The 16,263-nt window shown below is 37.0% G+C and overlaps 1 protein-coding gene and 1 pseudogene across 1 annotated transcript in view; one reads left to right on the top strand and one right to left on the bottom strand.

Moving 5' to 3' along the window:
* Positions 1 to 1,271: 1,271 nt before the first annotated feature.
* LOC127618141 (isoaspartyl peptidase/L-asparaginase-like) lies at positions 1,272 to 12,373 on the bottom strand (annotated as a pseudogene).
* Positions 12,374 to 13,975: 1,602 nt separating this feature from the next.
* Positions 13,976 to 16,263, top strand: part of LOC127617981 (regulating synaptic membrane exocytosis protein 1-like) — a 126,361-nt gene continuing 124,073 nt past the window's right edge. Inside the window, 1 exon segment of the mRNA XM_052090181.1 lies at positions 13,976 to 14,305. Coding sequence (XP_051946141.1) covers positions 14,139 to 14,305 — 167 coding nt within the window. The 5' untranslated portion in view covers positions 13,976 to 14,138.

A 16,263-nucleotide genomic window follows, 5' to 3' on the forward strand; every position in this document is an offset into this window, starting at 1 on the left:
GCATTACCAGTTTAAAATGTATTTTATTATTATTTTATTTATATAGGGCTAGCTCCTACATAAAAAATCTAGAAACATAAGTCACTACAGCATATGGACTTACCACTCACCAAAGTCAAAAGCATAATTCATATCTATTCGTCCGATGAACTTTCTTTCGTAAATTTCGTCTTCTTTCGCAGATGTCCGTCGCTGACTGTTCAGATGCCTTGTAAGTAATGAACACTTATAAATGTCCAGAAAGGATGTCCTCTTCAATTCGACTGATCCTCGCGGTGTTTTTTGTCTTCTTTATTACTTTATCCTATCTTCAACTTTGAGACCGCCACTTCTCATGTGATTTAAAGCTCTTGGTCAAAGCAGAGCAGCAAAATAGTTTGAGAACTACTACAAAAGCACAGAAGATCGCTACAAGAACTCAGTTATGTAATTTTCGTAAGCGACACGTCAAAAGAAGAAAGGAACCGTTAAAATCAACGACGCTGTCTACACTTCTGTCCACATACCTGTGATTTTATTGCGAGCGTTTTAAGTTTTGTCGCATCCCTTTCTTGCCGTGTAGACACAGTGTTGGAGTCTAAAATAAATCTTTGAAAGATGGCAACTTATAGAATAAGGGGTTGGCAACTTGACTCCTTCGTCCAAGCGTATTGTAAAACTGTCACCCACTCCGGACGATCTGTCACTCCTGACTTTTTCTATGCGGATTCCTGAGCTTTGGCCCGCCCCTTTTCTGCTATCGCTGTTGAGTCCTGACCAATAGTAAAGCGCAGCGCATTCATCGATGATGGTGCCAGCTTTCACATGCACTGAATGACCTCTTGACCGCTGTGCTTTTCAGTTTTCCTAGAGTTCACTTTGCTAAATTAGCCATATCTTTGTGGACATGCCACAGTTTGGAGTTTTACTTTTTATACAAATGTGCATTATGAAAATTACTGACAATGTATACTACTAACCCAAAGTTTTAATTAATAAATAAAAATGTTCTTCTTTAAATCTCTATGGACATTTTATATATATATATATATATATATATATATATATATATATATATATATATATATATATATATATATATATACATATATATATCGTACTGTTTATGTATAATTATAATACACATTCGATCTAAAATAAATGCATTTCATTAACTCTATATACCTACAAAAAATGCTTAGGGGGAAAAAAGCTATTTATTTATTTAAACACAATTTAACTTGAGCCTTGAGACACATTTTAAAAAGATATAAAAGGACAGAAAGGTCATGACTTAGGTTGACTGTGTCTTTGAGAGGACAAAATTTGATGCTGTTTTGCATGTTCCCATCATGTGGAATATTTTGAACACAAACTGGCTGCAGAGGGTAGAAAAACTGGTTTTTGGGTTGTAGATCATTATAAAGACAATTCACAGTTAGAACTTGCAAGCTGGCCTATGTGTTGACACAATAAGCAGGAGCTAGCGTTCTTAAACTGTCATCAGGGTCAGGGCAATAAGATCCAAGGACCACATCATCTCACTATTCTGTACATGAAAACAAGACAACTGATGTTATCAGTATCTGGGCTGTCAATTTAAAATGGCTCATGACTCATGAGTTACACTCAGCAACAATGGATTATTTTCTGCTTGTTTTCACCTTCCAAAATAAGTTTCTTGAGGTTGTATACTGATGATTGCTTTGTGTTAGCCATCATAATCATTTAAAATGGAGTAATGACACTAACATGTATTTAAAACATTTGTTTCAAAATAGACAAAATTAGCTTATGACCAAACAAACAAAGAATATTAAGCTGTTATTTAATAAGATAAAAAAACAAGCCGCTTTCTCTTTAAGGCTATAGAAGGAAACGATCTACTTCCACGGTGAATCTGGATTTCTGTTCTTCAAAATCAGTTTTCAAGGATGGCAAACAATTCTGACAAGTAGACTTTCTTAGTTAACATTTACATGTAAACCATTTTCATTGTAACTGTAAAACTATTATTTCCACAATCATATCAAATTTGAATTATAAAAGTAAAAAAGTAAAGTAAATGTGTATATTAAGTAACTTTCTTATTTTTTGATCATTAATATGTGATTACAGAATGCGTTGCTATGTGGATTACAACAAATTAAATTCATTTGATCATTCTTCTCCATCTAGTGGAGGACATACAGTACTACCACGAAAAAAGCTGCGCTGTCTTCAATAAGGATTGTTATCATAGTTCGTTGTTATCTCATCTGCCAAACACTCAGATTGCTTTACTGAGACCAGCTTCAAAATGTTTATTTATAATGTACATAATTCAGACAAATTGGAGAAAAATCACATTAGTAATGTCCTGACATACTGTAGGTATTAAGACAAAAACTGATTTGCAAATGCATATTTCCCAGAGTATTCAATACTGATTGTAGAAAAATAATCAACCATATGAGCGTGTTTCAGGATGTATGCATGTTTCATTATGTTTGCTCTTGTACAGGCTCAATGAAGTCCTCCCCATGGTACAGTGGCAGCCAATAGTGGAGTTGATTTTGTTGGGCAGCTGTCCATGCCATATGGTGGTTGCTGAAGCAAGCTGCCAGGTCCCTTTTGGATCTATCACCACCACCCCACCCAGGCCCTCCACCCGCTCCTTCATTTACACAAGGGCCAGGTCACTTGTGTCATGTGGGCTCTCCCCTATTTAAAACATAGGAGAAAACACATTTAACTCGGCAAGTAAACATTCAATAATATACAATAGTTTGATTGGACATTTGATATCAATCAATCTGATTGGACGAGAGACGTTCCACGAGGACTGATGGTCTGACACCATCAGCACTCAGATGCTTCACTGTGTGTGTATCACACCACTTTTGTTTGTGCCATTCTAAACTAAAGTGTATCAGCATTGCAGATGTATTAAGAGCTACTGTTTGTCTTTTTGTACATGTATTTTTTTTACATTATATATGTTTGCCAGCAGGTGATGGCAATAGCAACTATTTTTAAATGTAATATGAGCCAGTTAGGTGATGTGAAGTGGATCCACGTATTACTACTACACTACTAAAGCTAGGAAATAGCTTTAAATCAACAACTTCAGCATTACGGCTCATCACAGCTGAGAGACACAACAGAATGATTAAATACACAAACTGAAGGCACTTACCTCTTATCGGACTTTCCACATTGGAGTGGACACACTGTTTAAAATGGCGGAAGACATTGCGGTTTCTATAATGAAAGACTCTTGTGCACCGGCTACCGCTAAATAGGGAGAAATACCCCCCACTTGGATGGCAACTTTTCCACTGAGAAAGCTGATCTTCAGAGAGATGACAGCATATCTGCTTGGGTGTGGCAACAGGTCATTGCACAAGCTCTCTCTCTCACATACACACACACACACACACACACACACACACACACACACACACACACACACACCACCATCCATCCATCCATCCATGTTTATCCAATAACTTGTTAGAAACAGCCCAAGCCGTGATACTATTTCTGAAGTGACATTTTTGAATTACTAACGAATGCTTGGACGCATCATTTGGTTTGAACCAGCAACGGCAGATTCTGATACGCCACGTAATAAAGTACTTTTAAGCACAAATGCGTTTTTATGACCATACTCAGTTTTTCCTAATTTCTCATTGAACTGTTGTTTATAAGCAATAACACATGAGCAAGAGTGCTATATGGCCCTACATTAGCACTGCTGTAATAACCTGTGGCCGAGTGCTAATTTGGGGCCATATAGCACTCTTGGTCACGTGATATTGCTTAAATAATATTTTGGTAATAAAATAAACTAATTACATAAACAATTAATTACATGACCATTTAGTGAACCAGTAAATGTCTCTCCCAGATCTGCAAATTTAGGTGACTAGGAAAGTGATGAAAGTGACTGAAATGCTGGGTGAGACCAAATAAATGTTATCAACAATGCTTTTCCCATATCAACATACATATAGCTGTGCTGATCTCTACTTCATCAGCAAAACATTTGCCTTTGTGTTTCCACATGCAGAGGGCAAAAGCATGCCTACACAAATAATCACCTAACCATGGTCATCACTTTAAAAAGAAAGCTGCTTTTTAATAAAGAGTAATGCAGATTTGTGCCTGAATGGTCAAATACAATACAAAATTCAGTCTTGGTGAGGTATTTTATGTAAACCCAGTCCATTGTGTCTAAAGTAGACATAAATAGTGAGACTAAAAGTGGATTTGTATCAAAATATCAGACCAGTGCATTAAGACTTGCAGTGTAAATGCATCCTTATAGGCCTGCTGCATTCTATTACAATCCTTTTTGCTGGATAACTTTAGCAGCTTTAAAAAGTATTAATTTATTATAATCATCCAATGAAAACCTGTAATATAGGTTGTTTCTATGTAACATTGCATAACTTATATACTACTTAATACTGCTGTTCTTTTTTCTTATTTTATTAACGACTAATTAAATAATTACTTGAGATCTTTAAACAATGTTTACTTAATTAAAAAAGTAGTAGGTACAAGTTTGTATTACTGTATCGAAAATCATAAGTATATATATATATATATATATATAGTATATTGTATATAATATAAGTATATTGCGTTAATGAACATGTATGGTATTTTTACTCTGAGCACTTAAATATACAGTGAATACTTCTAGACACCTTATCGAATTGTTTAGATTTTTAGAATTATCTTGTTAAAAAGTATAACACTGCATGTATGCTGTGTAAAAATACGGTCAGATTTTCACATTGATCTAACAAAAACTGCTGAAGGGCTGAATGAAAATGCTAATTCACTCTCTGACAGTAGGTGGCGCTTATGCAGCAGAAATATAGCTTGTTACCCTGGTAACGCCTGTACACAAAGCAGCCCTGCTCTTATAAACAATACTTTATTAGGCATTATACGGTGGTAAGATGAAAATAAATGCCATCGAAACTTTTCTGAAGACAGTCAGTTCCCTTCAGAAATATATTTATATAAAATAGTAATAAAAGTATTAAATTCAAGGGCTTTAGTTTAAGTCTTTAGAAGTCATAATCACTACGAGAGCACTTGGATTTCGTCACAAGCAATTCTGTATATTTTATTCTACTTTTTAAATAAAGTGTTGTGACTGCAGATCTGCCTGTTATGTTTTTATATTGCCAACAAATGTTTATGGTATATTGTTGATTGTTGAGAAGGTTTAGAAAAGGCACACACACATTTAGAGGCAATGTCAGGTCATTTCAAACTTGTCGCGCAACAAAACATGAGAATAATCGTGAATCATTTTAATTCACTGACAACCCTCAAACATTTGAACAGTAATTTTACATATTAATCTTTCTGGATAATGAAATTATTTACTTACCTTTCCTTGTGGTTTTTGAAATATCTGATGAAATTCGAGGTTGTATCGGATATTTATGAGTTACATATTTTCATACTTTTTATATTCACATGGTCCAATTTGAAATCTTTATATCCAAAGGAGATTATTTTGGGAACTCGACAATCATCTGTTATTTTGACACGTTGCGAGTCATTTTCTTCATTTAGTCAAGCAAGTCAAAAGTCCTTAAATTTGCGACTCGAGTCAGACTCAAGTCAAGTCATGTAACGCGAGTCCCCCACCTCTGGTACCGCCTACAAAACGTTTGGTCAGGTTTGGTTTTATTCTTATTAGTTTGACTAGCACAGAAAGCTAGCATTGAGGAGGTGCAGAGGGGTTAATATTATCTTTACTGTTCAGACAGCTTTGTGACTATAACTTCCATGTATTCATTGTAAATGGTGCAAAAGCTGGTTTAATGCACTCCATTATGTGAGCCTGACAGAGTTGCTTTCACTCATACCCATTACAAACTTGAGGTCAAGCATCTTAATGAGGTACTGGATCTCCAGTTAATGTGTAGTTGCAGTGATTTAAGCTGTTTATTCACAGACTAAAATGCTCCAATGAATTACTGTCTCACAACTAATCATTAACACACAACATGTACAGTCCATATGTGCTCTTCTGGACATACATTATGCTGCCAGATCAGTATTAGGATACAACCATGATGTGGCATGTATACAGTGGGGTCCAAAATTCTGAGACCACTAGTAAAAATGCTTCTATTTTGCATTTTTTAAACACAATATGTTTTTCCATTCCAAATTACAACCAATAAGTGAAAAAGTGGATTTCAGAATTTCTTAGTATTCCATATGCCCACCTTTTGCTTTAATGACATCATGCACTCTTGCAAGTTTGTGCAAAACCTGATAATCCAGAATGATTTGAGAACGTTTCAAAAACATCTTGTGTGCTTCAATAAAAGACAGAAAATCTTACATTTTGTATAAAGGACTTAAAATTATCAATGTCACAAATTTGCTTATTCGATTAGTGACCTAAATATAGTGCAGAGTCTTAATCCCCCCCTCCCCCTTATTATGTCTATTTATTTTTAATTTTTCTAAATACTAAACCATTGTTCATTTCCAGGTTTAATTTAGATTTTGATTCTTAGATTGTCAATGGAGTCTCAGACTTTTAGACCCCACTTCAGAAACCATAATATTGCATACAACTGCTGATTCAAAGTGCACAGGGCACAGGCTGAGGGACATTACTTTAGCTCTTTTTTTGCTATTAAAAGAGAATTATCTATTCAGTCTGGTTATTCTGTTCACTATAACTCGAAAGCTTTGCTGTTATCGTTACAGAGTTGTGCTGATCTTGTAATACATGCCTTGCTCCATGTGGAAGAGAATGAGTCTAGACAGTGTGACCATCCTGATGGCTTCCTCATGGCCTGTGGGTGAGACCCAATCTTGTTATCTGCATAGCCCCCACATCCTGAGAAAAAAAAGAGGCAGAAACACAGATCTTGAGTGAGATCTTTCCTATACATACACACACTGCAGAATTTGATCAGTAACAAACCTGTTGCTCCAGATAAAACCTCCACTTGTTTGAGGTAAACACTGATCATATTAACTACACTATTACAAGGGAGAATACGCACCTGTCATTTTCTCCATATTTAATATTATTATTGTTTATTTACTTTAAAAATATAATACTTATTATGTCCTTCCACAATGGACTCTCTTTTTTCATTGAATCATAAAAGATGCATTTTTTAAGAATATCCTGGCCACTCTTTTTCCTATAATGATGGTGGGGCATTCAAGCTCCAAAATGTTGAAATTAAAGTTTCATAAAAGTGGTCCGTACTGCTTGCGAGCATTCATGCCAAGTCTTCTGAAGACATAGGATAGTGCTTTTGTGATGAAAGCACTAAAACCTACTCAATGAAAATCTTGACATCCACCCTAGCTCTCCAAGGGGCATTCTTGAGAGTTCATAAAAAAGTAGCATTGTACAATTTGTGAATGAATGGCTCATTATTCACAAAACCTGAATGATTCTTAATGATTCAATCATAAAATCAGACGGATCTGGTTCAAAAGGTCTGTTCCTCACACAATCGCTATTGAATGGTTACAGAATACTTGAAATATAGCAGACATACTGTACTGATGACTTTTCCTATAGACCACTTTTTTATATTTGATGGTGCTTATTGCAATTTGGAGAGTGACATCCTCAGTCCTCATTCACGTTCATTATATGATAAAAGAGTGACCATAATATTTCTCAAAATTGCACCTTTTGTGTTCCACAAAAGAAAGTAAGTCAAACTGGTTTGGAACGACATGAGAGGGAGTAAATAATGCCAGGGGAAAACTTTTGGGAGAACTGTCCTTTTAAAACAGATAATACCAGCCAACAGTGTCTATTTTCCAGCTCTATTTTTAACATTAACTAGTGTGTGTGTGTGTGATTCCCACAGGTTAAAGTGTGTCCTGAAAAACCGTGTAAGTGGAGAAGCAGTGTGTTGTGCTGAGCTGGGGATTAGATCTGTGATTTGAATATTAACACAGCAGACAACAAGCTCTCATGAGCAGCTGAACATTACAAACATTCGTGCATGTCCAAAAGTCAAAGTCTCAGTTCCATCATCTGCTAAAGCGTTTTTTGTCTAAGTAAAGACCCCATACACCAAAGCAAACAAGTATGGATTTACCAACACATGGTGCGTCTCCCACCCGACCCTCCATTTTATTTATCATGCCCCCAGTAGATGTGGCACAAGCAATATTTCCCTCTTTGTCCACAGCCACTGCATCTATTGTACCCATCTTGCACCTGCAACAAACACACCAAAAAGCATTCACAACACAAACAGATTCCAAATACCAGATACTATCTATCTGAAGACCATTAGTTTTATTTATCTGGTAACTTTTTTCTATTTTAAGCACTTTCTCCTTGTTATGAACAAGCATTCTGGTATAGTCAAATCAAAAGTTATTTACTCAACCCAATAGCTGTTTTCATCTACGTTGCAAATTAAATTAATGCGAAAAACCATCTTATCTCATAAATTATGTGCGAATGAAGAACGTGTTTCCATCCCATGAACAAAAATGTAATTTCCGGATAACTGTAGCCACTGTTGTGACTCTTTTATTAATAAAATCCTCATGGTTTAGAACACGCAGACAAAACACTGTAAAAATGTCTGAGAGCGACAGAGCGTCACACTGTTCTGGGAGTACCATGTGTGCGTGCTCCTCCATCCATAAGGCTTTTCTGTGTGGTCTACAAGTTATTTTTCAAAAGTGTCAATAAACCTACTTGTATTTGACATATTTGGTCTGGAAACTCTTTGCAGGCTTTGGATTTTCAGTACACTGTCATTTCAGGATGACCAGAGCAACATTTCAGATGTGGTGATTGGTCAGCTGGTTACTCCAGTTATGAATGAATTATTCAGTGACATTACCTTTTTTGATGCCCAAAATGCACATGAAAATATGTGACTGTAAACCCAGCTGATGACCTCAAACCTGTCCATGTCAATATGCTTCATATTTGAATTTGAAACAGCACATGCAAAATTTGTGAGCTCTGCCAGGGGCAAAGCTTTTCAGAAAGCTATCATGGGACTTCAGAAGACAAATATAACGTGCAAGTCTTATAAAACAAATTGATGGTGTTTTTTGGTGTGCTTTTTTTAGAGCTTAATAGTCATACAGCTGTCATATCAAAAATAAGTGTGTACATTCCTTAAAATATCTTGTCTGATATTCATCAGATAAAATACCAGCATCCGAGTTTGGAACAACATGAGGGTAAATAAATACCGACAATGTAATAAGCTTCAACTAAATTGCCAAGGAATATTCCAACATAGCTGTTACTAACAGAGTGGCTTTAAAGGAATTGTTCACCCAAAAATGAAAATCTCATTATTTACTCACTCTTATGCCATCAAATGAAGAATGTCTCAGCTTTTTTGGTTCATACAAAGTAAGTGAATGGGTGCCAAATTTTTTAAGCTCCAAAAATCATATAAATCAGCAAATAATCTATAAGACTCCAGTGGTTAAATCTATATCTTCAGAAGCATTATGATAGCTATGGATGAGAAACAGATAAATAATGTCCTTTTTTTACTCTCTCAATGAATTCTCCTCCCTGCTCAGTCATTCTTCTTTTTGCGTTTTTGGTGATTCACATTCTTCATGCATATTGCCCCCAACTGGGCAGGGAGAAGAATTTCTAGACCAAAAGGACTTAAATATTGATCTGTTTCTCACCCACACCTATCATATCACTTCTGAAGACATTGATTTAAGTCTTATGGAGTCTTATGGATTACTTTTATGATGCCTTTATGTGCTTTTTGGAGTGTCAAAGTTTTGACACCCATTCAAATGCATTGTATGGACCTACAGAGCTGAAATATTTTTCTAAAAATAATAATTTGTGTTCTACAGAAGGAAAAAAAGTCATACACATCATGGCATGAGGGTGAGTAAATGATGAGAGAACTTCCATTTTTGGGTGAACTATCACTTTAATACATGTTTGTATTAATTAATATTATTAGTTGTTTCAGAACTTTTATACATTAGATAACTTTTGACAGCATAACTTATGTCAAACCAGCACTTTTTCATTACAGTAACAGTTTTCATTACATAAAAGCTTTACATTTGGCTTTCCACAGTGTTGGCACCTGGCTCCACGTTCTTCTTCCAGCGCATCTTGGCATAGTCTGTGATCAATGACTCCTCTGTCACCTCCGGTACACCAATGTCTTTGGCAAACTTAGAGGCCCCTTCAGGTGTCAGATACAAGTGTTTTGTCTCCAGATAGAGGACAGACATCATTAGTTCAATTCACAATCATCCATTTTTTAATACAAAGTGCAGTAACATTTTCTAAAAGTTACAGTACATTAAATGCAATTTCAAGGACAGCAATGTAAGCTTAAAACATGAAAGCATTTGACAGCATATAGCTTTATATTCCCACTTACAGCTGTTTTGGCCTACGGTTTGCTTTATTGGCACAACCCATTCAGTGCCTTAGTCAATGAATGTGCCCGAAAGCCTTGCTACTTCACTCTAAACGTCATATCTAATGATGAAGATCAAATTCAAGTGAGCTTTAGACAAAAGCAAATATTAAGTGAACAACAAATGTTTATTTCTTATCAGAATTAGAGTTATAATTTGAAGAAAAATGTAAAAAAAAAAAATGTAGTCTGAATGATCAGGTGAAAGAACTAAATTCATTTTGAATAATTTAGTTCTTTCAACTGCTCATTCAGACTACATTTTTTTTCCCCACCAATTGCTAAATTGCACGCATAGGATTGCAGGATATTATAGGTAGTGAATGATCCATCTATGCTTCCTTCAAAAACAGACTAATTAACCAATTTAAATCGACAAGATGTAACAGAAACATTGCATTCGGACATGCCTTGTTGTCTCCACCTATGCCTGCGAAGGCAGCATTTTTTTTAGCTTTCAGCAAAGCCACTAATTATTAATAGAGTATTTTATTGGTTATTAATCATGTAACTGTCTGAGATGCAAATTAGCATGCGCTATAATCTCTATGTCCAATGCATCTTTTTAGTTTTTGTGCTGAAATCATGTAATTGTACTGTCCCTATATAAATAAACCAATAATATACAATAAAACATCTAAGGTGGTTATGTATATGGGAAGTCATATAATGATTCCTCTTATAACAATACCTTATCCATGACAAGCCTGGCCAATTGTATTTGGTTAGCCACTCTCCTGACCACTGACCCAGCCCCACTAAAGTCTTCCCGTCCATCATAAGTGCATTCATCTTCACTTCCCCTTTCACATTTAGCACTGATCCTCGACCTAAGATATATCAGCAGAAACCAGCAGTTTTCTACTGATCCTGATTATGGTTGAGCTGAGACACATATGCATGGGATTAAATGCATTTAATTGAATATATGCGTATTAGGAGTACCTGCATTTTATGTTTGGTTGTTCTCCATCAGGGTTTATGCTTCTTTCACAGCATCGATGGCACTACCACCCTTCTGAAGGATGGCATATCCACTCCTTGCTGCCTCCTTCAACCAGGCACAGGATTGTTCAACCTTTTCCTTGTGAACATTACCAGCACGTCCATGCACCACCACTACAGCCAGCGTAGCTGCGCACAAACACCTGTTAATTCACGTTGAGATCAAATTAAAAGTTGTAATCTCAAAGGAAACTACATTTCATATTTTAAACAGTGAGGCGATTTTAATTTGTAACATTTGGGATTATACCCATTAAACTCTGGATATTTCACATCATGAAGCCAAACTAACAGAGATATGCAAAAGCAGATGAATGTGTGCTTTCAGGGCTATATTTTGCATTTGCATTGCACATGGCTAAGATTTCAAAACTGCCCCCCCCCATTTCAATTTTATTGGTCCTCTAAATAGAGCTTAGTACAGCCTCACACTGTATCACACTATCTGTCCTGACTCAGTTATGCTGGTAGCACACACTAATAAGTATTATCTGCCTGACAATATGTGCTACACAGGTTTTTAACACATTTCATGCTGTTGTAATACATACTGACAGGTTTTCCCATGCCTCCCGACATGTGCTACCCATGTCTAAACTCTAATCACCGTACTACTGGTAGCACCACATACTGAGCAGGTAGCACAGATTGTCAGAACACCGGAATGTCTCCCTCGAAGCGCAGGGTTGAGTAGGCTTACAAGTTTACGCTGCAATCAGCTGAACTGACATGCCATCATCATAAAAAACTGGCCCATCCGCTCATCATGCACTAGGCAAATATTTATCTTAAAATATCAAATCATGCGCAACATTTATACATATAACTCTGGGCCACATGCACATTCCAACAGATGCATTACACAAAAATAATACCAGATTGACGGTAGAATTATAAAATCACAGAGTGGAAGTGCCATTACGGAAGTGCCTGTAGATGGTGTCACGAGGACAAAACATCATATGATCCCTGAAACGTCATATTAGCTACTGTCCGAAGAAATCGCCACAATAGAAGTCTCCGAACTCTTAAAACTTTACAACAGCGCTTAAGAAAGAAAGAAAGAAAGATTAATAATTATAACATAATAAATAATCTAATATAATTATAATATTTATAAATAACCTAGATAGAAGTACAAATACGAATCGAATTAATTATTATTTTTTTTCCACTAAAATGATATAGGCATACTACGAAAAAAAAATAAAAAATAATACAAAATTAATTCACACAACACATGGAGAGCATTGACCTTATTAAACAACAAGTCTAATGTAGCCTGCATGAGGCTGTTATAAATCTGCCTGAGAAACTTGGATTAAAGTCACCGCATGTGCGAACACAGATTAGGCCTACATGCAATCTTTAGCTTCATTTCACTACAGAAAACATAGAGCTTTGTAGACTAATTTATAATGTGTACTATTAAGGGTGCACTCAGTAATTTCTAATTCAAAAAGTTTTACTACCTCAAGAAATTAATTATAATTTTTAAACATGAGGACTCCAGTCATATCAGTTATCTTACAAAAGCTGTTTTATTCTAGGCTACATGGAGAGGTTCCAAGTCATGAGGGCTGCCATGATGGGATCACATGGTCAGTCAATACTATGCTCAGTAACCGCCCTGTTATTGGACACTTTCACTTTTAAATGAAATTCATCATGGCTTACCTGAATAGTTAATTTCTACAATGACGTATGTAATTTAAAACGATTGATTCTGAATGATGCCGAATACACGCCGTTAGGTGTCACCGTAAGTCCAAGATGAAAAAAAAAGAAGAAGAAAAAAAGAGGGTTACTGAGTGCACCTTTAAATAGCCTAAACAACCTAGAGGGATAGGTTGCTTGCACAAAGTCGTCAGCAAATAACACTTTTAACATTTGAATGCCAAATGTTTGATTCAATCGACAATTGCATGCGCTCTCCGTGGTCCTAAAATATCCTCTGTTGTGCAGCTATAAGTCAGCATCTGGTTAAACCGTTTATAAAAACGAATTATTGATCAAAATCAACCTATGTCAAGCTGGTGTTTTTCGACACGTTTATGATATGGATGCTAGCCAATGGTAAAATTTTCCTCGCAGATCAAACACTCAACATTTAACTAATTTAATTTACACTTTTTAAACTGAAATAACTAGCCTGGAGAGTGTGCTATGGATGGCGCGTCACCAATGCGCTGTGATTGGAGAGGGGAAATGGGATGCTGTGCGCGCGTAGAGCGAGCCCCCATTCTCAAATGAAATTGCGCGTGTTCGTCTCGAGGAGGCGTGCGCGCGCTTGAGGGGCTGCGGTCCCATTGACTATTCCGTCTCCCTGACAGCGGCAGCATCAGCACCGCGGACTCGGAAAACAGGGCGCCGCACTGACTCCGCCTTTGCTCCCATCATCCCACCAAGAGTACGAGCTCCGAGACTTATCTTTGTCAGGTCGAGTGACATACCTTCTGGATCAGATATGGACTATCCTTGACTGGAACTGGAGGGAGAGGCAGGCGGGCGGCGGGGGGGTGGGGGGGAGATAGAGAGGAGAAAAAGCTGTATAGGAAGAGAAGCACAACCGTGGGTGCTCGCAACGATGAAAGGTTCGCCACGCTCGCGAGAACCGCAGATAAGACATCGGACTATGTCCTGAATAACGGTTTAAATTGCTGGGATTGTGCACCGATCATACGAGCCGCCAAGCAGGGGTAAATTATGTCCGCCTCGGTGGGGCCCCACGGCGGCCCTCGCCCACCCACAGCGCAGAGCTCAATCTCCGATCTGCCGGACCTCAGTCACCTCACCGAGGACGAGAGGAAAATCATCATGGCTGTGATGGTTCGGCAGAAGGAGGAGGAGGCGAAGGACGAGGCCATGTTAAAGTAAGACGCGAACATGTTTCATTTGGGAGATTCTTTCAAGCCTGTATAGTATTCGTGCTGCTTCTGTAAGCAATTTGGGGAAAACTGGTTGTGATTGTTTCTAGGTGCATCTATCTGTGCCATATGCCGATCAATAAAGACATCAGACTGTACACCTGCACCTGAGCCCCTCTCTCTGTGTGAGAGTGTATGTGTTTCAGTCCACTTTCTCTTCTTCATCCTTACCGTGCACTGTCATGGATGAACACCGCTATACTGTATGTGTGTATCCATTTGGAAACTGCTGCACTGTTAGCCTCATAAATGAATCAGTCTTGTGTCACGGTTAGATAGAAGTGTAATGATAAAGATGGTATTACTATAATTAAAGAGAAAGGGGTGTGTCGACACGCAAGAACTAAGTCACACTGACCAGCACTAGTACAGAAAACTCACACAGGCTCGGTGGACAAATCTACAACTCAAAACAGATACCTGCTTTAATGGCCATGAGCTTGTTTCACACCTTACTGTGTTTTATAGATGAGATTTATCACATTATTAGTTCATTTATTTGATTGAACATGCTATTTTGTAATGTTAGTAAAATACGTTAGAGAATGTTCTATTGCATATTAGTATGCATAGGTTTTATACACAACCAGTGTAGGTATTCTTGGCTTGTCACGACTATATTTCCATGCCTCGTCATCGTGACCATCAGGATCTTTAACCCATTCAACAAATGCCTCCTTGATAATATCATGAGCATTACCCACAAAATCTACTGCAACAGCATCTTTCATCACTTTTTCTATTCTTTTCTTTTTTCTTTTCTTAGATGAAACTTCTTAAGAAGTTCAAACCTCTTAAGAGATCATATTTATGCACTTGCCCGTAATCATGCACGACGGACTGCATTTACACAAGTTTTATTGCCAGTGGTATTTGCGGTTCATCAATGCTCTTATCATGAGTGTGAAGATTGTTTCTTGGCTTCCTGTCCACCTGCCATTTAGAGGGCATCATTGCTCATATTACATTAGATGTCTTCCACCTTGAGATTTGAAATCAAATTTATGCATCTTAAATTGGTTCACTGCACAGCTACAATCAATAACTTAACCATTTGTTTGCCCATATTATTTCAAATAATGATCTGTTTAATTTTTGTCTCAGTGTTTGTACATTTTGATCAGACTGAGTATTTCTATTATTGATAAGAGACAAGAGACGCACCAGAATCTTTCTCATGTGGTGACCTGAATAATTGTACAGATCAGAGTTGGGGAAGCTATTTGATACTGTAACTTCTTAAGCTAAAAGCTACTTATAATTTAAAGTAGTAAACGTACAGTGAAGCTTCACCTTTCAAAAAGCTAAATGTTTTGGACTTCTTAGTGAGAGAAAGGACAGTTAAGGCCAGGTTAGCACTTTTGATGCTGCAAATGCAATACAGGTTGACATTAAAAACAGTGATGTAGCGTTTTGATGCACTACACTGCTACTCACTGGAAAAAGTAGCTCGCTACTGGAATACCTACGCAATCGTGAAAACAGCTGAATTACTGTAACCATGTTGCTGAAAACATAAGATAAGTTAGTAGTAGTGACAATACTTTTAATTACTCCACAGCACTGTCACTGATAATCTTCATTTGTTGTGTCTGATGTTTAAATGTTGTTGTGTGTTTGGTATGAGACGCAGTGTTTACATTGGTGAATTTCCTCACTCGCAAAGAGAATCTCTGTCCTGACTCAGAAGCTACAGGCTGGCCTCACCAAGTAATTATTATGTTTTGAGGCATTCAGAGCTTGGGATAGATTGGGATATTGTGTGCTAACTTGGGAATAATTATTTGGAACTGTTTACAAAAACGGGAAATGTTTTCATGAAAATGCGTGCTTGTTAACGGTTGGCACTGGAGAGATATTATATATATTAAACACCCTCAGAATGATTTTAGCCATGGTCAAAA

The sequence above is a fragment of the Xyrauchen texanus genome, chromosome 24 (assembly GCF_025860055.1).
Source record: "Xyrauchen texanus isolate HMW12.3.18 chromosome 24, RBS_HiC_50CHRs, whole genome shotgun sequence".
Lineage (NCBI taxonomy): Eukaryota > Metazoa > Chordata > Actinopteri > Cypriniformes > Catostomidae > Xyrauchen > Xyrauchen texanus.